The sequence below is a fragment of the Capra hircus genome, chromosome 14 (assembly GCF_001704415.2).
Source record: "Capra hircus breed San Clemente chromosome 14, ASM170441v1, whole genome shotgun sequence".
Taxonomy (NCBI): domain Eukaryota; kingdom Metazoa; phylum Chordata; class Mammalia; order Artiodactyla; family Bovidae; genus Capra; species Capra hircus.
The window spans coordinates 36,931,499-36,957,809 of NC_030821.1; the positions used below are offsets into that span (position 1 = coordinate 36,931,499).

The 26,311-nt window shown below is 39.4% G+C and overlaps 1 protein-coding gene across 1 annotated transcript in view; it reads left to right on the forward strand.

Annotated features, from left to right (window-relative positions):
* The window catches only part of COLEC10 (collectin subfamily member 10), a 77,103-nt gene that overhangs the window by 42,174 nt on the left and 8,618 nt on the right, over nt 1-26,311 (forward strand). Inside the window, exons 3-4 of the mRNA XM_005689132.3 lie at nt 19,709-19,780; nt 21,434-21,505. Coding sequence (XP_005689189.1) covers nt 19,709-19,780; nt 21,434-21,505 — 144 coding nt within the window. The remainder of the gene's footprint in view (nt 1-19,708; nt 19,781-21,433; nt 21,506-26,311) is intronic.

Here is a 26,311-nt window from a genome sequence, read left to right on the forward strand (position 1 = left end):
TCCCCACATCCCTAAACAAAGGCTCATAGGTGGTAACTTTGGTTCTACAGACAGAAATCTACCAGGGAAAAGGACCCACTTCTGCTGCTTACTGCCATTTCCTGCCTATTTTAGTCTCACTGCAAAGTAAACTTTTATTTATCAGAAGTTCACAAACGAGTCCACCATTTCTCTTTGTTAATGTGGCTTCTTTTTCCTAACTCTCCAGCTGAACCTGGGGCTTCTTATCAATTAAATAGGAATAATAGTGTAAATACTCCCTAGGAATGTAGTAGGATTAAATGAATAAAGACATAAAAAGCCAAGCGTCAGTCTTTTATCTGTAAGATGGGTTGATAATGGCATGACTGCTTCATAGGACTGTGATGAGGAGAAACGAGTTAAGCCACATAAAGCACTTAGCACTATTGATATTCCTGGATTTTTCTTCTTTTTTTTGCCTTTAAGAACCATTTTCCTATAGCCACAGTCTCCACCCTGGGAAGGCACTTCCGTTGGTCTTAGGTCATTATCCATATATATCCAACTTTTTATTTGTACTTATGAAATTCTACTTCTGGGCACTTTCTAATTCTGTTAGAAATGGTTATATTTGATACCTTCACATCTTTACAGGATATTCCAACTGATAACCAGTCTGTCTGATTTTTGTACTGGTATTTGATCTGCAATATTCTATAATTTTCTAGAATTCTTTAAATTATACTTTACCATTTTCTCTACTCTTTTATGAAAGAGTTATAAATATATGTGGTTAAAATCTGACACTCAGAGACTCAAGTGAAGTAGCATCTGAATAATTTAATTGTTCAAATTTTTTATCATGGCTATTCTTGATCTAAAAACATTATTTCAAGTCTCTTGAAAATACTTGTATCTGTGAAATGAATTATATGAATATGAGTTTTTAGAATTCACAAAGTTTTATCCATTATTTTGCTTTGGCTCCACTGACATGCTATAGGAATCATTATCTCTATTTAAAGAGAAGGAAACTAAGGTTATGATCCTTTTGAAGGTCATTTATTTGACATATCACCAAGGATGGGTGTACATATAAGACATTACAATATCAGTTGCAGTAAAAAAAATAATTTACATGGTGTGTTCTTGTTGACTTAAAAAGTATTCACAATGTAAAAGTTGAGAGCTATGTTTTATTCGGTGGGAATTTTTAGGACCTCAAGCCAGGGAGGGAGCATCTCAAGTAACCTTTAAAGAACTGCTCTGAGGAGGTGATGGGGGCAGTCAGGTTATATAGAAGTTTTGCAAGGAAGGGCAGGTAGTCTGAACATCAAAAGACTATTGTTAATTAAAGGAAAACCAGATATCTCAAGTTAAGAAATTTATCTTTTCAGAAACTGTTCCTTTGATATGCATCTCAGCTACCTGGGGCCAGTGTTCTTTGTTTTCATATCTGGAGTGAAAACTCATCCTGAGATGAGTTTTCTTAAGGAGTGGCTGTAGTCACAGTTAAGTTCAATTCAGTCGCTCAGTCGTGTCTGACTCTTTGGGACCCCATGAACTGCAGCAGGCCAGTCTTCCCTGTCCAACACCAACACCCGAAGCCTACTCAAACTCATGTCCATCGCGTCAGTGATGGCATCCAACCATCTCATTCTCTGTTGTCCCCTTCTCCTCCAGCCTTCAATCTTTCCCAGCATCAGGGTCTCTTCAAGTGAGTCAGTTCTTTGCATCAGGTGGCCAAAGTATTGGAGTTTCAGCTTCAGCATCAGTGCTTCCAGTGAATATTCAGGGCTAATTTCCTTTAGGATGGACTGGTTGGATCTTCTTGCAGTCTCATGAGTCTTCTCCTACACCACAGTTCAAAAGCATCAATTCTTCAGCACTTAGCTTTCTTTATAGTCCAACTCTCACATCCATACATGACCACTGGAAAAACCATAGGCTTAACTAGATGGACCGTTGTTGGCAAAGTAATTTCTCTGCTTTTTAATATGCTGTCTAGGTTGGTCATAATTTTTCTTCCAAGGAGCAAGTGTCTTTTAATTTCATGAATGCAGTCACTATCTGCAGTGATTTTGGAGCCTCCCCATCAAAATAAAGTCTCTCACCACTTCCATTGTTTCCCCACCTATTTGCCATGAAGTGATGGGGCCAGATGCCATGATCTTAGTTTTCTGAATGTTGAGTTTTAAGCCAACTTTTTCATTCTCCTCTTTCATTTACATCAAGAGGCTCTTTAGTTCTTCTTTGCTTTCTGCCATAAGGGTAGTGTCATCTGCATATCTGAGGTTATTGATATTTCTCCTGGGATTCTTGATTCCAGCTTGTGCTTCCTCCAGCCCAACGTTTCTCATGATGTACTCTGCATATAAGTGAAATAAGCAGGGTGACAATATACAGCCTTGATGTACTCCTTTCCTGATTTGGAACCAGTCTGTTGTTCCTTGTCCAGTTCTAACTGTTGCTTCCTGATCTGTTTACAGATTTCTCAAGAGGAAGGTTAGGTGGTCTGGTATTCCAATCTCTTTCAGAATTTTCCACAATTTATTGTGATCCACACAGTCAAAGGCTTTGGCAAAGTCAATAAAGCAGAAATAGATGTTTTTCTGGAACTCTCTTGCTTTTTTAATGATCCAGTGGATGTTGCCAATTTTATCTCTGGTTCTTCTGCCTTTTCTAAACCCATCTTGACCATCTAGAAGTTCACAGTTCATGTACTGTTGAAGCCTGGCTTAGAGAATTTTGAGCATTGCTTTGCTAGCGAGTGAGATGAGTGCAATTGTACAATAATTTGAACATTCTTTGGCATTGCCCTTCTTGGGGATTGGAATGAAAACTGACCTTTTCCAGTCCTGTGGACATTGCTGAGTTCTCCAGATTTGTTGGCATATTGAGTGCAGCACTTTCACAGCATCATCTTTTAGGATTTGAAATAGCTCAACTGGAATTCCATCTCTTCCACTAGCTTTGTTCACAGTGATGCTTCCTAAAGCCCACTTGACTTCGCATTCCAAGATGTCTGGCTCTAGGTGAGTGATCACACTGTCATGGTTATCTGGGTCATGAAGATCTTCTTTGGTATAGTTCTGTGTATTTTTGTTACCTCTTCTTAATATCTTCTGCTTTTGTTAGGTCCATACCATTTTGGTCCTTTATTGTGCCCATCTTTGCATGAAGTGTTCCCTTGGTATCCCTAATTTTCTTGAAGAGATCTCTAGTCTTTCCCATTCTATTGTTTTCCTCTATTTCTTTGCATTGATCTCTGAGGAAGGCTTTCTTCTCTCTCCTGGCTATTCTTTGGAACTCTGCATTCAAATGGGTATATCTTTCCTTTTCTCTTTTGCCTTTAGCTTCTCTTCTTTTCACAGCTATTTGTAAGGCCTCCTCAGATAAGAATTTGCCTTTTTGCATTTCTTTTCCTTGAGGATGATCTTGATCACTGCCTGTACAGTGTACATAGTTCTTTGGGCACTCTATCAGATCTAATCCCTTGAATCTATTTCTCACTTCTACTGTATAGTCATAAGGGGTTTGATTTAGGTCATACCTGAATGGTCTATTGGTTTTCCCTGCTTTCTTCAATTTAAGTCTGAATTTTCCAATAAGGAGTTCATGATCTGAACCACAGTCTGCTCCCAGTCTTGTTTTTGCTGACTATTTAGAGCTTTTCCATCTTTGGCTGCAAAGAATGTAAGCAATCTGGTTTGAGTATTGGCTGAAGTCTGGTGGCTGCTAAATGGCAGGTATTCTTTCCTTCCTGAGTTCCCTCAGGGCTCACCATCAGTGGTGACTTGCAATCAGTGGTGACTTGCAATCAGTGGTGACTTGCAATCGCTGTTGACTGTAACATCCTTTCTTTACTGATATGGGTGGAAATATCCCTTTTCTCATTCTGCCTGGCCTCAGATGAACAGATATCTAGAAAAAGATTTTGTTATTCAGAGCTATGACAAAGTCATCTCTCTTTCATCAGACCACATGCTGAGTGACCATATGACCAGACAACCAAAAGGAAGAGGCCCATATGTCCAGTAGGAAGTTGGGAGATGGAGTGAGGCAGCAAGTGTGACAATGTGCAACAGACCAAAATGAAAGTCCCCGGAGACTGGGAGGCTTTGATATACCAAAAAGGAGGGTCTCTCGATCTATTTTTATCAGTGTTGCCCTAGCACTTAGGGAGCAAGTCTGGACAATGTGAGCAATGATCTCGGGGCAAAGCCAGTGCTGGACCATAGACAGAGACCAAACACACTGAAAGAAAGCTCACACAGAGTGTGCAAAGGCGAGGGATATGACCTGCTTTCCTAGATGAGAGTACTCCTACGGGGACATTATACTTGCATTAAAATGGGCCACTCTTATTAATATATATTCCCAGGCAGCACAGTGGTAAAGAATATACCTGCCAATGCAGGAAGTGCAAGAGACTCAGGTTCAGTCCCTGGATTGGGAAGATCCCCCAGAGTAGGAAATGGCAACCCACTCCAGTATTCTTGCCTGGAAAATCCTGTGGACAGAGGAACAGGTAGTCTGTAGTCCTTAGGGCTGCAAAAAAAATGCCAGACATGACTGAGCACACACACACACTTATCGTATATATATGTGTATGTATACGTATACATATATATACGTACACACACATATATACGTACATATACATATATATACACATACATATGTACATATATATGTATGTGTATATATATATATATAAACATATACATGTATATATATTGAGAAATAAAATATTGCCTGCCATATCAGTAAACAAAAGATGTCATAGTCATCAGTGATAGCAGCCACTTCCGAGGGTCAACCAGTGAGCCCTGAGGAAACTCAGAAAGGAAATGAAGAATGCCTTTCATCTAGCAGCCATCAGGGGGCTTCCCAGGAGGCACTAGTGGTAAAGAACCTGCCTGCCCATGCAGGAGACGTAAGAGACATGGAATCGAACTTTGGATCCGGAAGATCCCCTGGAGGAGGGCATGGCAACCCACTCCAGTAATCATGCCTGGAGAATCCCATACACAGAGGAGACTGGCAGGCTCTGGTCCATAGGGTCACAAAGAGTGAGACACAACTGAAGTGATTTAGCATAGCAAACAGTAGCGATCAGACTGTAGCCACTCCCTACATGAGCCCTGAGAAAACCCAGGAGGTGAAAACACAGGATACTGGCCCAGATAACTGAGGTACACATCAAAGAAACTATTTCAGTGAGCCCAGACTCTTGTATCCACCCATACATTAAAGAAAAAAAAAAAAATTGAATTCCATGGGATATCTAGTTGGTTTTTTTAACTAACAGTAATCTTTTGTTCCAACTAACTGCCCTTTGTTGCAAAGCTCTTATATATCCTAGCTCCCTGCTCACTTCTTGAAGCAGTTCTCTCAAACTTACTTGAGATATACCTTCCTCTTGGACTTGAAGTACTAAAAATTTCCGCTGAATAAAGCATAACTCAGTTTTTAGGTTGTACATATTTTTTTAGTTGACAATATCTAGATCTATATCATCCTCTTCTGATGATCATGGGGAGCAATACTACCATGTTGGTGTTATTCTGGTGTTGCTCAACCATACAAAAATGGCACATTTTTCTGCTCCCTCTTTCTGACTGACTAATATTGTAAGTCTCAACAGATGAGCATGTGCAAAACTAAAATGTCCAGCATTCATGGCAGCCAAGGTGTTTCTGCATCTTCCTGAAAAGTTTTTTTTTTTTTTTTACTGGGAACAGAATCTACGAAAATACTTAATTCCATTACCCATCCTTCTTCACCCCTTTCTGTCTTACTTTTTGAAATTAGAAATATGAGTAGGGGTGGGAGGTTAGGATACAGTACTCTGCCTTGTCAAAAAAAATATCACAATGTAACAAAATGATTGATTCAATTTTCTGGTCATCAGAGACCTAGTCTGAGAGAAGTGGTATCCAGTGGAGGGGGAGTTAAGTGTTATTCTACCTCCATTTAGGTAAATAAGACTGATATTTTAATAAAGTAGAAGACAGAATTATTTTCCCTATCCTAGCTCCAATGACTTCTATGTAAATATTCATATGCTTCATTATGTTTTGTTAATCTAATTTCCGTTGTACTTTGGGTTTTCTTTTTTTTCTTCTCTCTCTCCTCTTTTTCTTTTAAGTTTTCACAGCTGTTCTGTAGAAGTAGTGATATTTATCAGGTCTGACCAATGAAATGATAGTTTAAACCTAAGGAGCCGATGGAAGTTTTTGAGTAGGAAAATGACATAAATTACATCCTGTTTTTCAGGCAGATAAATCTCTTGGAAGGGGTAACAATAGATTGAAGGATGTGAGAAGGTCCTGGTGGAACATAAATTAAAAAGAAAGCATACATTAGAGCTGTTGGGAGAGGGTGAAGGGGGTGTATATTTCAAAAGAAAATTGGCAGATTATACTGAGTTCCAAACTCTCTTTGAGTTGCCTGTGAACATCCAGATGTAAACGTGCAATAGGCAGTTGAAAATAGAGATCCTAAATAATTTTTAGGCATTTCCTCTCTATAGAAGCTAATCATACGACCTACAGTCTTTATTTTTAGTTATTATCTTTTTGTTAACCAAGTTCGTGCACCCGACCCACAGTGCAGCCAAACAAACTGAAATGTTTGGAAGCTGACAAATATTTCCTGCAGGGCCATGCAAGGAGATGAGGTTCCTCATGACCCAGAAAGCCTCGTGCTCCCAGAAGGGTTTCAGCAAAGCATTTTTGAAAGCTGGGTGAGGTGTGTTGGTGGTGGGGTCCACAGGGTACTTGACCTGCTTGTGTACCAGTCTCTGATTGGCTGATGGTGAGGTAACATGGTGGTGTAACAGGGATTAATTTTATAGTCTTTAGGCTCTAGGAGGCCTGGGGACTATGTGCTCATGGTCAAGTAGTGAACATCTTCATTTGGTGGGGGTTTTCACATCTGCAAAAAAACTCAGGAAATGTGCATCAGATACCATTATCTAGGTACTTCAGAGAGGAGCTAAAGCAAAGGATATAGGTAGAGGAAGGCCTGTCCTAGGAAGGCCCAGTGGGTCCTGCTCAGTAACTTTTGTTTTTTTTCAGTGAGAGTCAGCAGGGAGGACTGCCTTTCTCATAGACAATTTGGATATCCATGGATTGGGCTGTTCATTTATATAATAACAGAGTTATTACTTATACAGAGTATTACTGTGTAATTAGTTATTACTAACAGAGTAACTCACACAAACTCTTTTTCTTTAAATTTGCTTCCGCCCCCATTATGTGCTGGAATGAACTTTAGACAAAATATTGTTATGTTGCATCTATAGGGTTTGTAAACATTTCAATACCAGAAGCACAGATCTCTGGAAGCAAAAATACATATCACTCAGGGCATGGGAAACCAGCACAACCAAGGTGTGAGCTGAGAAGGACATTGCTTCCCGTTGGCTTCTCTTCGTATTGCTCTAATTTCTTTTTCTTGTTTTTCACATTTTTTTTGAGGGGGGTTCTTATTCTATTTTATTTTTTCTAATTTGAAGTATAGTTGATTTACAATGTTGTGCTAATTTCAGGTTAGTTTCAAAGTAATTCAGTTTTATATATGTATATATGTACATATATATATAAATGATATATAAATATATGCATATTTTCAGATTTTTTTTCCTTATAGGTAATTACAAAATTTGTATCCCTCTAATTTTTCTAGTGGCTAGAAATTCTAGGCACCTATCATAATGCACTGGGTTGACCAAACAAAACTTTCATTTAAGCGTTTGCATAACATCTTATGGAAAAACCCAATGATGTTTTTTGCCAACCCAATAATATTTCTCAAGTACTCACTGCATTCCAGTACCATGTGGCCCTTGCAGGTATCATCACTTTGCTCATCTCCACAACACTCTGAGGAAGATATTTTACTCTTCCGATTTACTGATGAGGAAACCGAGGCTGAAAGAGTTGATGCGGGTTGCTAAGTTCTCACAGCCTGTGAGTGCCAATCCCCCATGCCCTGTTCTTCACCACTGCATTGCGTTGTGGGTCACCACGCAGTCTAGACAGATTGGATACACCCTCCTTGCATTTATTTCTACTGACTTGGCTATGAGTACGTTTAAGTATTGAATGTATGTTCAGGCAGAAGAAAATCTGTCCCACAAAGCTTAATATTGTATTTGACATTAAGGATAATGTTAGTTGCTGTTGTTTTCCTCCTTGTTACTCAGACATGCAGTGACTGCAAAAGACTTGAAGGTTCCAAGGAGGAAATCTTTTTAAGGTAAGTAAGCCTGAACAAAGAGTAGGTGCTTTGTATTTCAAATAAGAAAGATTGTAGGATTCTTGAGATTCTCCTTTTACTTTGCTAGGTTATACACGGGTGAGGTGAAGGAGAAAGGAATTTTATGGGTCCCTGGAGTTGATGAAACACAGTAAAGAGACTGGTTGACGTCGTGGCCACGCATATTAACATTCTGGCTTGGCCCATAGTAAGCACCCAATAAACATTAGCCACTATCATTATTAACGTTGATATCATTAGTAGATAAGTTCATACAATATGCATGCGTGCTCAGTTCCTTCAGTCATGTCTGACTCTTTACCACCCTATGGACTGTAGCCCACCAGGCCGCTCTGTTCATGGGATTCTCCAGGCAAGGATACTAGAATGGGTTACCCTACTCTCCTCCAGGGGGTCTTCCTGATGGAGGGATCGAACTGGCATTTCCTGCTCTGCAGGAGGATTCTTTATCACTGAGCCATCAGGGAAGCCCCTAGTACATTAACAGTATCTCCTTAAGGACTTCCCAGGTGGCTCAGATGATAAAGAATCTACCTGCAATGCAGGAGATCTGGGTTCAGTCCCTGGGTTGGGATGATCCCCTGACAAAGGGAATGGTTACCTATTCCGGTATTACCTTGCAATTGTTTAATGTATTAATAGAGAAAAAGCACTTCCATTTTATTTATTTGATAGATTATCTTGTCATCAGAGGAAAGAGCAGTATAGATGAATAAAAGCCAAGTCTCTTTTGTTGTTGTTGATCAGTCACCAGGTCGTGCCTAATCCTTTATCAACCCCATCGACTGTAGCCCACCAGGCTCCTCTGTCCATAGGATTTCCCAGGCAAGAACAGTGGAGTCATTTGCTATTTCCTTCTCCAGGGGATCTTCCCAACCCAGAGATCGAACCCATGTCTTGTACATCTCCTGTGTCTCCTGCATTTCAGACAGATTCTTTACTGCTAAGCCATCAGGGAAGGCCCTAGTCTCCTCACCCCTACATCATTGTTAGTTGCCAACAAAATACACAGTAATTTCCCTTTTATAACTCTCATGACACTTTCAGGACCTTGCTCGGTGCCTTCTTCCTACTAAACTTTTACTCTTAGATCATGTTTTGTCTGAGGCAGTGTTGTATCCTTAGGATCCAGCCCAGAACTTGGGAACTGGTAGAAACTCAATAAATATGTGTTCAAGCAATGAATGAGTGAGCACATTGTGCACTTCTAAACAGCTCTTGAGAACAAAGTGTAATGTCTGCCCCTATCACAAAGAACTTACACTCTTAATTTAAATAACAATGCATTTAAAAATAATACTTCAGGGCAGCAATTAGAAAGTAGTAACAAGGAACCAGATGGTGAGTTTCCAAGGAAATAATTCCATCAATAAATTCAGAGAATTTAGAATTTAATTTGAGACAAGACTTATGGGTAGGATTTATAAAAGGAGAAAAGGCCAAGATTCCTTTGTATTATTTGCGATTTATTTTTTTAATTGCAAGAGTAATTCAAGCTCGTTGTAACATATAACATGTATAAATGTGTATAAAATAAAGATGTATGAAGAAAAAGCTAATGATCTCTCTTTTTACTATGGCTTCCTTTTCAGATCCAAGTCTCCCATGTAACCATCATTAATAGCTTGATATTAACACTTTTCTCTGTATTTGTTCTGTTTATTTGTTCTTTCTTCTGAATCGGATCGTATGCATCTGACTTTCCAAGAGGCATTCTTTAGATAATAGAACATGGAGTTCACTCCTTAATTCAGGGATCTTTCATTGTTTTTAGTAGTTGCATAACATTCCTCATATTTTCATGATGATAAATTTTCAGATTGTTAGTGGCTTTTTGTTTTTACCACTACAGGCATATATACATATATACATTTGTTCTTATAGTTATTCCCATAAAATAGGTTTCCTATCCCTGGTGGTTCAAATGGTGAACAATCTGCCTACAATGCAGGAGACTCGGGTTTGATCCCTGGGTCAGGAAGATCCCCCGGAGAAGGAAATGGCAACCCACTCCAGTATTCTTGCCTGGAGAATTCCATGGACAGAGGAGCCTGGTGGGCTATAATCCATGGGGTCGCAAAGAGTCAGACGTAACTGAGCAACTAACACTTTCATTTTTCTTTCAAGGTAGACTGTGTGGATTTTTTATTTTAATCATCATTGATAGATTATTTTCCAAAAGTGTAACAATTTATGTTACCAAAAACAATGACAGTGTTTTCTCTTTCTGGCATCTTCAGATACAATTATTCTTTTGAAATTATTACTAAATCTGATGGCAAAATACGATACAGACATTTACACAGATATATGTTTTTCTGACTAATAGTGAATCTGGACATTTTCATTCATTATTTGCTGTTAATATTTTTAGATTATCTTTTAATCTTTTAATTTCATTTATTGTCTTTTTTTGGAAACTGATTTGCAAAAGCTTTTTGTATGATAAAATATTAATCATTTTTTATATCTTAGTGTTTGATTTTTTTCCTTATCTATCATTTTTGTTGGTAAAATTTATATATGTATGTGGCATCTTTTATCATATAAAAACTTAAAATTTCTCATATACTCATATGAGTCTTTTATTTTATAACTTTTCCCTAGGAGATGAATTTCAAATAGAGAGAAAGACATGTGCCTTTCAATGGAGACACACATTGAAAGACATTTTCATGAACAGTGAACAGACACATTGGGCAGGAATAAAAGGTTATACAGGTCAGTGTCAAAAAATAATGCCAGAAAGTTCCACTCTTGCCAGCGTGTTAAAGTCCAAACACTAGACTAATTAATTTGGACCTGACCTAGAAACACAGAGGAACTGCTGAAATGTTTTGAATAGGGCAGTTTTATAATGAAAATGTGATTTTACAAAGATTAAGTTTGCATGGTGGTTTTAAAGACTGAAGTTCAGTGTCAAAGAAACCAGTATTTCAACAACTATGTATTGAACAGACACAGTGCTAGGCACTTGGAATCACCAGTGAATAAAAGACTGGAGACCATTTAGGGCTCAGTTGCAAGGGTCAGTGTGTGAGGATAGGAAGAGGTAAAATAATGGCAGTAGAAACAGAAGGAAAAAGAAAGGATGGATGTGAGAAAAAATAAGCATCAAGATGGGAGATAGGAAGGAGGAACGAGGACTTCCCTGGTGGTCTAGTGGCTAAGACTCTGTGCCCTCAGTGCAGGGGACTGGGGTTCCATCCCTGGTCAGGGAACTAAATCCTGCATAACTGTGATTTATTAATAGTTTGCTAGGGCTGCAATAACAAAATACCACGAACTGGGTTGCTTGAGCAACAGAAATTTATTGTCTTACCATTCTGGAGACTGGAAGTCCAAGGACAAAGAGTTGTCAGGTTTAGTCTCTTTTAGCCAAGACCCCTTTCATTGGCTTACAGATGGCTGTCTTCTCACTGTGTCCTTACATAGCCTTGTCAGGTATGAGCATAAGTAACCCTAATATTCTTTTGTGTGTTCAAGTTTCTCTTCTCATAAGGACACCAGTCAGATTGGATTGACTGCCCTAAAAGCCACGATTTAAGTGAACCACCTTTTTAAAGGCTTTATCTCCAAATCTAGTCCCATTCTAAAGTGCTAGTGTAGGGCCTGAACACATGGATTCTGGGGTTATGGTTGCTGTTCGGTCTCTAAGTTATGCCCAACTCTTTGTGACTGCATGGACTGCACCACACCAGGCTCTTCTGTTCTCTACTATCTCCCACAGTTTGCTCAAATTCATGTCATCACTTCATGGGAAATAGATGGGGAAACAGTGGAAATAGTGGCAGACTTTATTTTGGGGGGCTCCAAAATCACTGTAGATGGTGATTGCATTCATGAAATTAAAAGATGCTTACTCCTTGGAAGGAAAGTTACGACCAACTTAGACAGCATATTGAAAAGCAGAGACATTACTTTGCCAACAAAGGTCTGTCTAGTCAAGGCTGTGGTTTTTCCAGTGGTCATGTATGGATGTGAGAGTTGGACTGTGAAGAAAGCTGAGCACCGAAGAATTGATGCTTTTGAAGTGTGATGTTGGAGAAGACTCTTGAGAGTCCCTTGGACTGCGAGGAGATCCAACCAGTTCATTCTAAAGAAGATCAGTCCTGGGTGTTCTTTGGAAGGACTGATGCTAAAGCTGAAACTCCAATACTTTGGCCACCTGATGCGAAGAGTTGACTCACTGGAAAAGACTCTGATGCTGGGAGGGACTGGGGGCAGGAGGAGAAGGGGATGACAGAGGATGAGATGGCTGGATGGCATCACTGCCTCGATGGACGTGAGTTTGAGTGAACTTCGGGAGTTGGTGATGGGCAGGGAGGCCTGCCGTGCTGCGATTCATGGGGTTGCAAAGAGTTGGACACGACTGAGCAACTGAACTGAACTGATGTCCGTTGAGTTGCTGATGCTATCTAACTGTCTCATCTTCTGCTGCCCGCTTGTTTTGCCTTCAATTTTTCCCACCATAAGGGTCTTTTCCAATGAGTTGGCTCTTCGCATCAGGTAGCCAAAGTATCAGAGCTTCAGCTTCAGCATCAGTCCTTCCAATGATTATTCAGGGGTGATTTCCTTTAGGACTGACTGTTTTGCTCTCCTTGCAGTCCAAGGGACTCAAGAGTCTTCTCCAAGACCACAATTTGAAAGCATCAGTTCCTCAGTGCTCAGACTTAATTTTGGAGAAAGGGTACAATTCAGCCCATAACAGACTATGAAACTCCTGTTCTATCCATTGCATCAAGCTTCTGGAGTAAACCTGAATGATGGTCGCATTGCTACATTCAACTTGAACAGACTTATGGTTCTTAAGACCGAGTCCCTTGAAAATTTCACCTTGATCAAAAGCTGTTACCTTTCATGTAAGATTCTCCCTGGGATAGCTTTTCTCCTTGAAGGCATGCAGTTTCCTGAACATGGTTCTTTTGTAACCATATTCCTCCTCTGGACAGGTACAAGCAATATTTTATGAATGTTTTAGTATTTATGTATTTATTTGTCTGCATTCAGGTCTTTGTTGCGGCAAGCAGGATATTCAATGTGGCGCATCAATTTTCTATTTGTGGTGTACAGGCTGTTTCTCTGTGGCATGTGGGATCTTAGTTGCCCACCAAGGATCGAACCCATATGCCTTGCATTGCAAGGCAGATTCTTAACCACTGGACCAGCAGGGAGGTTCCTGTGGACATTTTAAATGAGTTAGGAAAGGTGTTGGCTGTTTACAGGAGTGATCTTATTTCATGCACATTCATCATAAGGAGGTGACGTAATGTTAGGGAAGTATCTCAGAAAAATATCTTAGAGAACCTGTGTGCTACCACCGTCTCTTTACTAATCATGGAGAAACATATTGTTTATTGTTCTTAAACAAGGTTGACCAAGGTCAGGATCCCCCTTATCCACAGATAGCATGCCTCCCGGTCGTGAAGATGGGAAAAATAATGTTTTTTTAGAAATCATACCTGCTCATTTTTTTATGCTTTCATTACAAAAAAAAAATATGAAGAAAATTGCCCCTTAGAATCTCAAATGAAGAAAGAGTGCTGTGATAAAAAATGTCACCATAGGTCTGTAATCTCACTCCACTATCCCGCAGTGCTATCTCTGGGGGAATCAGCAAGTCATGTCTGGTTTTAAATTAAAGATAATCTTTAATTTCCTTTAATAATAATCTTTAATATTATCTTTAATCTTGTCCTTAAAAAATATATATATATATATATATAAAGATAATCTTCTCTTATTGCTCCAATTAACCAATTGGTACCAGTTCGAGTATAAGACCATTTAGACCAGGGGTCCCCAATCTCTGAGATCTAATGCCTGATGATCTGAGGTGGAGCTGATGTCATAATATTAGGAATAAATGTAATGCCCTTGAATCATCCTGAAACCAGAAGAAGGACTGTGAATGTCCCTCATCCCTACTCCCATCATATATAACATTATTCTGGCAGTAGTGGAAAAAGTACAAAACTTCCTGTGAATTTTCTTTAACATTTCCAAAACCAATTCTCTAATTTTTAATAATTACTTCCTTTGAGCAGGGGGTAATGGCCTAGGCTCAGCTATTTCATTTCAAACTAGAATTTAATTTTAAAAGACCTTTTGCTTGTTGGGAAAAAAGAAATTGTACCTAAAGAAAAATTGCTTAGCTGTGTGCTCTGCTGGAATTCTGCTGGAGAGATTACCGCAGCAAGCTGGTGGCCTGGGGCGGGGGGCTGAAACAAATCATTTTTGTAAAATTGAAATGAGTTCATTACAGTTGATAGCTTTTCATTTAATTTTTAAATGTAAAGTGGCTATTTTTAAAAGAAGGAAAGTAAGTCTAAATTGCCCTACTAATCCAATGAAATATTGCCAAGAGGATAAAAGCAGACAACTGTGAGCCATGTGGGGATCCTTTCCAAAGCTGGCTTTTATGCTTCTCTTCTGTTCTCATTAAAACAAGTCCCAAAGATCAAATGAAGCTGGGGCCCAAGCTCCAGGCAAGGGGACAAGTTGTTTACTCCATTGCAGCAGCAGCCCTCTCACCACCAGGCCGGGATTCAGGCACACAGGTCAAAAGGATGATAATCCTATTTTCACCCTCCCAGGTCTCTATCAGCAACCACCAGAGAGCAGCAGATGACTAAGTCATTCACCTGGCTGCCTCTGGTTAAGGACTTGCTTGAAAATGAATGGGAAAGCTTACAAGAAGGCAGAGAGGAGGAATAATCATGGCACTAATAATTCCTATTAGTGTGGTTTTATGATTCAGAAAAACACACACGTGCCTGCATTTGATCTTGCCTTTTGGTGAGCCAGACGTGCATCTTTGGTCCCATTGTACAGAATTGTTGTTTAGTCACCAAGTCACGTGCAACTCTTTTGCCAGTGCAGGGACTATAGCCTGCCAGGCTCCTCTGTCCATGAGATTCTCCAGGCAAGAATACTGGAGTGGGTTGCCATTTCCTTCTCCATGGGATTTTCCCAACTCAGGAATCGAACCAGCATCTCCTGCATCTCTTGCATTGCTGCTGGTGCTGCTAAGTCTCTTCAGTCGTGTCCGACTCTGTGTGACCCCATAGATGGCAGCCCACCGGGCTCCACCGTCCCTGGGATTCTCCAGGCAAGAACACTGGAGTGGGTTGTCGTTACCTTCTCCCTCCTGCATTGACAGATGGATTATTCACCACTGAGCCATTGTTTCGGAATAACAATTCCCAGACCCAGAAATGTTAAAACAGAAATTTGTTCCCAATCATACACATTGTTCAGAACATTGATTTTGAAGGCATTTTCCCTGGTTTGAATTCTGGCTTTATTACTTATGATCAATGTGACTTTGGGAAGTTATTAAACCTCTTTTTGACCTCATTTTCTCTTCTGTAAAAGGGAGATATCCATCTCAGAGGTTGTTGTGGAGCTCAAATGACAGGATGCAGGTCCAGGACTAGGAACTCTTTGGTGCTTAATATTCAATAAACATTATCACTGTATTTGTAAAATATTTCACGGCTCATAAAACATACCCAGTATATTTATTAAGCTCCAGAGTCAAGCACTTTGCTAAGTTTTGGGGGAGGTAGAAAAATCACTCAAGACCCCAGGGATCCCACAGGTCACAGATGAGTATAAAGGATAAACAGATAAACACACAGCATGGATAAACAGACTCATAGAAGGTGGTACTTTAAGGAGAATTTAGTACAGCCTGAGAGAGTCAGAGAGAGCTTCCTGAAGGAAATACTTACCTAATTTTACCTAAACTAAAACTCTGAAAAGGGTATTATTGTGGCATTCTGCAAATGAGTGAAACAAGGTCCAAGGTCAAGGGCTTCCAGAGGTCCCTCAGCTCGTGAGTGGCAGGGCCAGATCTCACTTATAGTAAATTACCTCAAGGATACATTCCCTACGAATTAAGTCACTAAGACATTGAGCTGGGTTTTTTCCCCCACTCTCTTTCTTACTTTAAGAGGAACAAAAACTCACTTTCTGCATCTCCCCTTTTCTCCTTGAAAAATCTGGTACAGCATCAAGTTCTATAAAATCCACAGTCTGCTAAGAATTGCACAATCCTAGAGTGGAAGGGACAATTGTTTTTAGTAGGGATCCAAAGGAATTTGGGAGCAGGAGGAGAAGGGGACGACAGAGGATGAGATGGCTGGATGGCATCACTGACTCGAAGGACGTGAGTTTGAGTGAACTCCGGGAGTTGGTGATGGACAGGGAGGCCTGGAGTGCTGCAATTCATGGGGTCGCAAAGAGTCAGACAGGAGTGAGCGACTGAACTGAACTGAACTGAGAGGGGCAGAGATAGACGTATTGTTGAATCCTAGTTCTGCCACTACAAGTTCTGTGGCAATAGGGTAACAACTTAGTCTCAGTGAGTCTCAGTTTTTCCATCCATAAAATGGAGCAGTAATCCTTTCTATGTCCTATAATTGCTGTGATGGGCACATTAGCACAGGGCTGGCACACATTATAATTGCTCAGTAAACACTCACTAATAACTTTAGCTGGAGAAATGCCATCTAGTTCATCCACGTCACGTCGCTGACCTGATCACACTAATCATCTGTGAATTTTTTTCTGAAAGCCTTCCCCTGAAGGAGATACTAGAGTTTCATGTGTTCAGGGTTCCAGTGCCTGACCAGTCCCACGATCTAGAAATCTAACCTGTTCCATACTTTGCTATGCTTTCATTTAAACATTCTGTTCTCGGAAAAAAAATTAGAGAATGGCTGATTGTGCTTTTTCTGGATAAGTGAATGTCTCAACATTCTCTCTCCCACACTAATCTAATCTAATCCCAGGAATTTCATTTTCGTATTTTGAAGTCTCTTATCTACCACTTTGCACTGGAGATAACCAGGACTCTTTCCTGTCCTGAGATTGCTGTGGTGATAAGGCAGGTAGCTGGTCTTAATAATATTGTGGGTTGTGCTTTTTATTTTCAAAGCACATTCACATGCCTTCCTTGTTGATCCTAATACACTGGGAGAGTTGGGGAGGACGGTGATTATCTCCACTAGGGGAGGACGGTGATTTCTCCACTTGAAGGGTGGGGAAACTGAAGTATAAAGGAAAGAACAAAAGCCACCACCACTGCTAAGCATCATTACATTCTGGGTCTTTTTAAATTTTTTTGTTATATACTGGAGTATAGTTGATTAACAATGTTGTGTTAGTTTCAGGTGTATGCAATGTTTCAGTCTTTTCTGCATTTTTGTTGTTTAGTTGCTAAATTGTGTCTGACTCTGTTTCTGCCCCATGGACTGTAGCCTGCCAGCTTCCTCTGTCCATGGGATTTTCTAGGCAAGGGTACTGGAGTGGGTGGCCATTTCCTTCTCCAGGGGATCTTCCCAACCCAGGGATCTAATCTGCATTTCCTGAACTGGCAGACAGATTCTTTACTGTTGACTACCAGGGAAGCCCTTCTTTTACACATAGTATCTTACTTAAATTTTTCAGGAGCCTTCTTTACTAGATATTATTAGTTCCATTTATAGAAGACAAAAATGAGGCTCATAAAATGAGCCTCACATATTCAACTTTCTCCAGGTACTGAATACTAGAGCTGAGAAACTCCAGATTGATCTCACACCAAAGCCAATAAGCTCAATCATTGACTTTTGCAAATTTGCTTGACCTATCAGTGACTAACACGACATAAAGTCAGGATTCCTGGGTCACAGTTTAGGACACCTTCCATCAAACCACTCATTTAGTCCTTGTTGACTGGTGAACTGCTAGAGCTAGACCCACCTATGACTAGAATAGTCACTGCTCACAGTGACCTGCTTTGCAGCTATTCCCCACTCCCAGTGAGTTTTCTGTTCTTACCTTTTAGGTCCATGCCTATGATTTGGGGATTCTCAAGCATCTGTGATTCTCAAGTCAGACAGCAATAAATACATATGGGCTTTCCAGATGGACACAACTGAGCATGGACACATACACACATATTATACAATTAATGTATACTTAATATATATACATTCTGAAAATGAAGATCATGGCATCTTGTCCCATCACTTCATGGGAAATAGATGGGGAAACAGTAGAAACAGTGGCAGACTTTATTTTTTTGGGCTCCAAAATCGCTGCAGATGGTGATTGCAGCCATGAAATTAAAAGACGCTTACTCCTTGGAAGGAAAGTTATGACCAACCTAGACAGCATATTAAAAAGCAGAGATATTACTTTGCCAACAAAGGTCCATCTAGTCAAAGCTATGGTTTTTCCAGTGGTCATGTATGGATGTGAGAGTTGGACTGTGAATAAAGTTGAGTGCTGAAGAATTGATGCTTTTGAACTGTGGTGTTGGAGAAGACTCTTGAGAGTCCCTTGGACTGCAAGGAGATCCAACCGGTCCCTCCTAAAGGAGATCAGTCCTGGGTGTTCTTTGGAAGGACTGATGCTAAAGCTGAAACTCCAATACTTTGGCCACCTCATACAAAGAGCTGACTCATTAGAAAAGACCCTGATGCTGGGAGGGATTGGGGGCAGGAGGAGAAGGGGATGACAGAGGATGAGATGGCTGGATGGCATCACTGACTCAATGGACATGAGTTTAAGTGAACTCTGGGAGTTGGTGATGGACAGGGAGGCCTGGCGTGCTGCAATTCATGGGGTCGCAAAGCGTTGGACTTGACTAAGTGACTGAACTGAACTTAATATATATATTTATACACATAATACACTGATATGCATGTATATGGATGTATATACATTCACGTGCTTCCAGAATTTGCCAAATTCTCCAGCAAGAATAAAGATTTGTCAGGCCAAGCAAACTTCTTAGGGTTTTACCAACAAGGATATTTCTTTAAATACCAAGTTGGATGTGTGTTGGTTTGCAATTTGGGGAGTTTCCTCAGTGAAATCTGAACATGTCCCCATACACGGAGGGCAAGGAGTGAAAAAGAAAGGCAGGCCACTCCAAATTGGTAGGTGGAATGTTTCATAAACAAAGAAAGCCTCAAGATTAGTCTTGAGCAGCCTTAAGACAAGTAGATCTCTGCACTCACCCACCAGAATCTTAAAGGTTTATTTACATAGATGCCTTAACTGGGCTCAGTCATATTTTCAGCCTAGGTGGTTTCAACATGTTATTGTCTCAAGGCTGCTTCCTTGAAATGGCTTCAGCTATGCAAACAGGCTCGAACGTACATTCCACGGACAAGTGAGAGGGTGAGGAGCTAGGGTCTAGCTTGCTGGTCAACCAACAGTCACCTCCTCTTGATTACCTCCTCCAACAACAAGGGAAAAGTGAAAGAAAAAAGTTAATGGGAATCTCTTCTCTTTCTCTGAGTGTCTAGTTCTCGTGTGCCTATTGGGCATAATCGCCTTGAAACTGTAAGGCAAGCACTGAGCTGAGAGATGAATTCTAACCATGTTCAGTTTCTCCTGGGGAATCTGTGCTTATGTTACCATTTGAGCTGCTCCACTCATTCATTTTTCATTTCAAAAGGAGATGATGGTGAAAAAGGAGATCCAGGAGAGGAGGGAAAGCTTGGCAAAGTGGGACGCATGGGGCCAAAAGGTAGGTGACACGATGTGACTTTGACACTTTTCTCTATACAGGATTTGGCCTGGAAGTTTAACAGCTTCCATAACACCCTCTGCTCCAAAGAGTTATGAAATATATTTCACATGTGAATTTAGTCACCACCAGACAGTTCCCTGGTGGCTCAGAGGTTAAAGCATCTGCCTGGAATGTGGGAGACCTGGGTTCGATCCCTGGGTTGGGTAGATCCCCTGGAGAAGGAAATGGCAACCCACTCCAGTGCTCTTGCCTGGAGAATCCCATGGAGGGAGAAGCCTGGTAGGCTACAGTCCATGGGGTCGCAAAGAGTCGGACACGACTGAGCGACTTCACACACCAGAGAGTTCCCATGAGATTGCTTGTCAGCAAGACTTGGACACAGTGCTCAGGCTGCACCGTTAGGGCCAATGAAAGAGGAACACCCTGGGAATTCTGGAGCGTAGCAGTCTCTGGGAACATCTGAGAAACCATTAGTGCCAGAAACACAGCTTTGTTCATCGCTGTGTCTCTTCTCAGAAGCCACACCAAGCAACTCTGGTTTAGAGTGTGAGGAGGAAGATAAGAAAGAACAGAAAGAACTGTCTGATCCATTGATTTACTCAGTTTTCCCCGAGATCTCCCAGTAAGTGGTGGGGTATTTATGGGAGAGGCACAAGCAATGAAAATGAGATTAACACAAAGGATTTTTGTGCATGTTTTCATCACAAGGCAAGACTTAACCTTGACCAAATACAGCTTCTGCATTATGATGTCTAAGTGTGTGTGTCCTGAACGCTAGAACCGTTCCTCGCAACTGCTGCAAGGTGGTGGCCCTGGATCACTGATTTTCATATCTTCAGTAATTTAAAGAGAAGCAGACTCATAGGCTTTTGCGGCTTCAATTTGAGAAATGCTGACTTAAACTCTTCTTAGTCTGAAAATAGGCTTCCCTGGTGCTGCCGGTGGTAATGTAGGGAATGCAGGTGCCAATGCAGGAAATGTAAGAGACACGAGTTGGATCCCTGGATTGGGAAGAAATATGTACAATCAACTGCAGAATTATTCTCGCATATAGACACCTTTACAACTGGTAAACATTTTTTAGATGATCACAGATTAAAAACCCAAGTTAATAACAATTTTGTAGGAACTCAGGAATTCCTGATCATATATGTATATATTTTAAATAAAAATATGGTGGAACAATCTTTGATGTCCCTTTGATTGCTAGGTTTTATGATTGTGCATTCGCTCCCTTTTTTAAAAATGTCAAATTTTGTTTTAAGGTAGTGAGGAAATAGAACCCCAGAGTGAAGCTAAAATGGATCTCAGGAGGAATAGAATTTGAATAAAATACAAGAATTCTTTCACTCAGCCTCTTAGCTGACCTTTGGATTAAACATCCTCTGCTTGAGTTCCTTAGAAATATTGCATCTGCAAGCATTTTAATATCATCACACCCAGGACTGTCATACTCACTCACACTTTAATTTTAGTGCATACATTATAATGCTATTAAAATAGGTGATATAGCAAAGAATATATATTATATATCACAGATAGAAGAATGCACTTTTAAGTATTTCCTTCGAGTAAATATCATATATTAGGCATATCATTAAAAGTAAGATAAAACCTTAAGATATAAAGATGACACATTTTGCTTTTCAGGAGTTAAGGGAGAACTGGGTGATGCAGGAGATCAAGGCAATATTGGCAAGACTGGGCCCATTGGAAAGAAGGGTAAGCTGTATTTTACCATTCTCCAGTAGCAATTTAAAGCAGATGGAACCTACCTTTGATCTATTTTGAAATGTTCTGTATCACAAAAATGACCCTTTTCCTTTCTTTTAAAATACGAGTTCTCTCTTCCGAGCTTGGCTGTTTCTTCCATATGTAAGCAATGTGTCTTTACAAAAAAGCCTTGAGCAAAATTCAATTGAAATTCAAGGACAGAGTCAAACATAACATTCAGTTAAACTGTACATAGAACTGTCTCCTGGGACCTCCTGGTTATAATCCTTTATACGGTTAAAATGGGTGTCATGACCATGAAGCACACTCGGTGTAGAAAACAATTATTCATAAAAATCAAGATAGCCAAGAACAGTATAATATTGTATTTTAATTGGAGTGGAATAATAATAATTCTGTGTCTGAGATCTGTTAACAGAGTAGGAATCTGAAGTGTATATATCTACATCCTTTCGTTTTCACTCATATTTTGATCCTGCACATTCCTGCATCACTATTATGTAAAACAGAGGTGGCCTTCTCTTTATTATCTCAGCACTCTTTATCTTCTTTTCCTAAAGCCCCGCAATGGTAGCAGGTTCTTACTGCTTCTGATATTTAGCAGTTCATACAGACATTGTACTATTGGTTTGAAGATGCAGAGTGATCACTTTTTACTTGGATACACAATTTGCTTGAACCTACCAACTGCTCCAGTGGAGATGAATTGCATCAGAGGAGTATTTTAAGCATATACTTGCAATGCTTGAACTCATACGATAGTAGTAAGAGGTGGCTACGAAACTATACCTTAGTACAGTATTTACTCCAGTTAAATTTATACAGTTATGATTTAATACTGAATCATTATGTTTGTTTGCATTTCTCACAGCTGGAAATGGCACCACGTATGGTCTGTGATTGTGTATGGAAGTTTTGATAAATATTAACTTTCTATAATCAATTTGTATATATTTTATGGTAAAAATGATAAAATAGACTACTATCTATTTAATGCATATATTTTATATATTCATGACATACCTTTTTCTTAATTTTTTTGGTGTTTCTAGTCTATACAGTTAATCTCTGAGTTTTTTCAAATTGTTGCAAATCTCCAAAAGCTTCCCACCAATGGACCACATGTTATGTAGTTTGTGTATATTTTTACTTTATATATTTAAAAAGAGTGAGATTTTTTCAGCCCTGCTGCACTGACTTTTGATCTGTGAGGTGATACTGTCCCCACTGGAATGCATGGATTAAGAGTACTGTCTCCTTTTGCTCTTTCCCAAAGATGTCAAGGTGTCTTCTCCTGCCCTCTGCCTTTACTCAGACAATTTTCTACCCCTACACACCACTTTGTGCATCACTGTCAGTCAAAATACCACTCATTCTTTGAAACCATGAAAAAAATAGACTTCTTGATAAAGCTTTTCCTGAACCCCTCCTTTCTTTTGTGCTCCCAGCCTGAGCTTGATCATCCATTAAGGTATGAACATCTTCTACCTGGATTATTTGGTCTGCCATACAGCAGAGTATTTAAGCTCTTGAGGTTTGAAATCAGAATGATTGGGTTTCAATCCTGACTCAGGGTCTTTGTTGTATATATTTGACCTTGTGTACATTTCTTAATCTATCTGTGCTTCAGTTCCCTCATGGACAAAATAAAGACAATTACAGCCTAAAAACCAAAAAAGAGTCCTGTCTTCTGATCCAGCTTTTCTCCATCATACTTCTCCTTGTATTAGTTTTTGGAGTAGATACAAGTATTTTGGGAGCTAGTTAAGAAGAACTTGAATAGGGGAAATATTTCATTTGGACTTAATGGAATATATCTCTGTAGTTTGTAGTCACTTCCACATACAGTTAAGTTCCTGCTAATAATTCTGATGTAGGAATAGCTTCCAGGAATACTTCTACCACCTACTGGGCAGATGTATCCAAAGTCATGATGGAAAAGTACAGGGGCAGAGGTCAGATCATCATAGGAATATGTCCAGGGCATCCAGCCCAAGAAATGTGTAGGCTGTGCAAAAGAAACAGGGTATAACATGTACCAGGCAGAGTTCATCGATGGAAAAAACTTTCAAATCTAACAGCTCATATATGAACAAGAGTTTACAGAGGTATTTTCAAAGTTTGACAATATTCTTGATTTGCATACACCATCAACAACAAGTTGTGAAGGTGAGAAAAATCACTTACATTATTTATAACAAAGAAAAAAATCAGATTTCTGCTACAGGCTATGAGAGATTCACCTGCATGAATCTTTCTGCTAAGAATGACTAGGTGAGTCAAAAACAAACAAACATATTTGAAGGCATGAGAGGGCAACCAAATTGAATAGACTTTAGGGGCTGTGATCTGGAGAAGAAGGGGACCACACTAATCCATTTTTCCTCATTTATAGATTCACATGTGAGGCAGCATTAAAGGACTAAGAGACTTGAACAGAAAGCTGCTCAGACTTAATTGGTGTTCAAAGTCTGCCAGAGATGAGTGGCCCAGGAAATGGGCCACTTTTATTTTTCATTTCAAAAATAAAAACCTCTAATTAGAACTTAGGAAATTCTGAATAAAATAGTCAAACACATGCCCATTCATTTTTTTTTTAATCTTAGCAAACTGAAAATCAAGGGGAACATTTAATATGAAAAGGAAGAGCATCAATGAAAACTTATTTAAAAATCATACTTGGTAGTGAAATATTGAACACTGCTCTCCTGATAATGGAAATGAGATAAGTATAGCCCTCATCAAGTCTAGTCAACATTATAGAAGAGGTTTTAGCCAGAGCAAAAATGCCAGAATAAGAGATAAGAATCACAATAGTTGGAAATGGAGAAAAAAGAGGGTGATTATTTCCTAATCATGTAACATACCCAGGAAATTCAAAAGAATCTACAGATAAGTTATTTGTATTGTTTTTTAAAGATAGTGCAACGGTAAGAATCCGCCTGCCAATGCAGGAGTTGAAGGAGATGCAAGTTCAATCCCTAGTGAAAAAGATCCCCTGGATGAGGGCATGACAACCCACTCCAGTATCCTTGCTTCAAGAATCCCAGGGACAGAGGAGCCTGGTGGGAGTCGGACATGACTAAACATGCAGGCAGGGCTTTAACTTACAAAAATCAATCTTTGTTTCCAAGTACTAGAAACAATTCTAAAAACTGGAATTAAAAAGATTCCCTTTATTATAGCAAATATCTAGAAATAAATCTAACAAAAGACATATAAGCTCTCTACAACAAACACTACATGATTATAATAAAAGAAATTAAAGATTATCTAAGGAGATGGAAGTAAAGCTACATTCATAGATTGGGAGACTCAATATTGTTAAGATGTCCCAAATTTGATCTGTAGTTTCAATCTTCTCTCAATTAACATCCCAGAAGTAGTTCTCTTGGTCTCTGATAAACCAATTCAAAATTTATATGGAAATGAAAAGGACCATGGATACCCAAAGACTATCTTGAAAAATAAAAACCAAAGTGAAAGATTTAAATCAAATAAATGTTAGAAATTAATGTTTAATAAATTTAAGCATTTATTATAAAGCTAAACAGTTAAGATAATGTTGATTTAGTGCAGAGACGAATAGACCAGTGGAAAGAAATAAACAATGCAGAAACAGACCCCAAACTTGAGTTATGAAAAGGTGATATTTTTGAATGGGAAATGAGACGTCTATCAATAAATATTGCTAGGTCAAGTGGATGAATAAGAATGCAGCCAAACGTACACGGCACATTGTATGTGAAAAGAACAATTATAGGTGCACACAATCCATTTATTAATTAAAATGTTACATTTTAAGTGAATTTTGTAATGTTGCACTTGACTACTTTTCTTTTTTTTTTCTTTCCCTTTTTTTTTTTTCTTTTTTTACTTTACAATACTGTATTGGTTTTGCCATACATTGACATGAATCCACCACAGGTGTACATGAGTTCCCAACCCTGAAACCCCCTCCCACCTCCCTCCCCATATCATCTCTCTGGGTCATCCCAGTGCACCAGCCCCAAGCATCCTGTATCCTATATCGAACCTAGACTAATTTCTTGTCTTATAATGTGTTCATTTTTATAAGTACTTTTCAATTTGGAATTTGGTATTTTTTTAAAAAAAGTCTCCTCAAATTGTATAAGCTTTGGATAAAATCATCATGAATCTGCCTCTGGTTATATCAGCTTCACTTAACAAATGGTTAAGGGATGGAAAGGTGTAACTAGAGTATGGGATGTTGGACTTCAAGATTTCTGAGATGCAATCACATTATATAAGGTTAAGATCTCAAGTATTTCCCTGGAGATGAGCAGAAGAGGAGGGGGAGACTAAGTTATTGCAGTGAACACATCCAGAATTCAAGACCCTCATTTTTCAGTGAATTTTTCTAGATGTCGAACTTTCCTAGATTTAGATATGTCAAATCTAGATGAGACTCCAACCAGGAGAGTTGAAGTTCATGACTTTGAGCCAAGTCTTAATCCTTCCATAGAGTAAGACTAGATTGCTCTTGAAGAGAGGGTGGTAAACAACAGAGACAGGGGAAGGTCGAAAACTGTACTATGTTATCTGAGCCTCAAAATGGATGAAGTTCCAAACACTGGAGAAGCAGAAGTCTGGAATGGGTAGGGTTAACCAGCCTTATCTTCTTCAGGCTGATTCCTTATTCAAAATCTTATGCTTATGCACCTAGAGTATACCTATCACTTTATTACTACTATGCCTTATTAACTTGTCTGTGTCATTCAACAGGGTATGAATTTCTGGAGGAAATGAATGGAAGCTATATCAGATCTATTT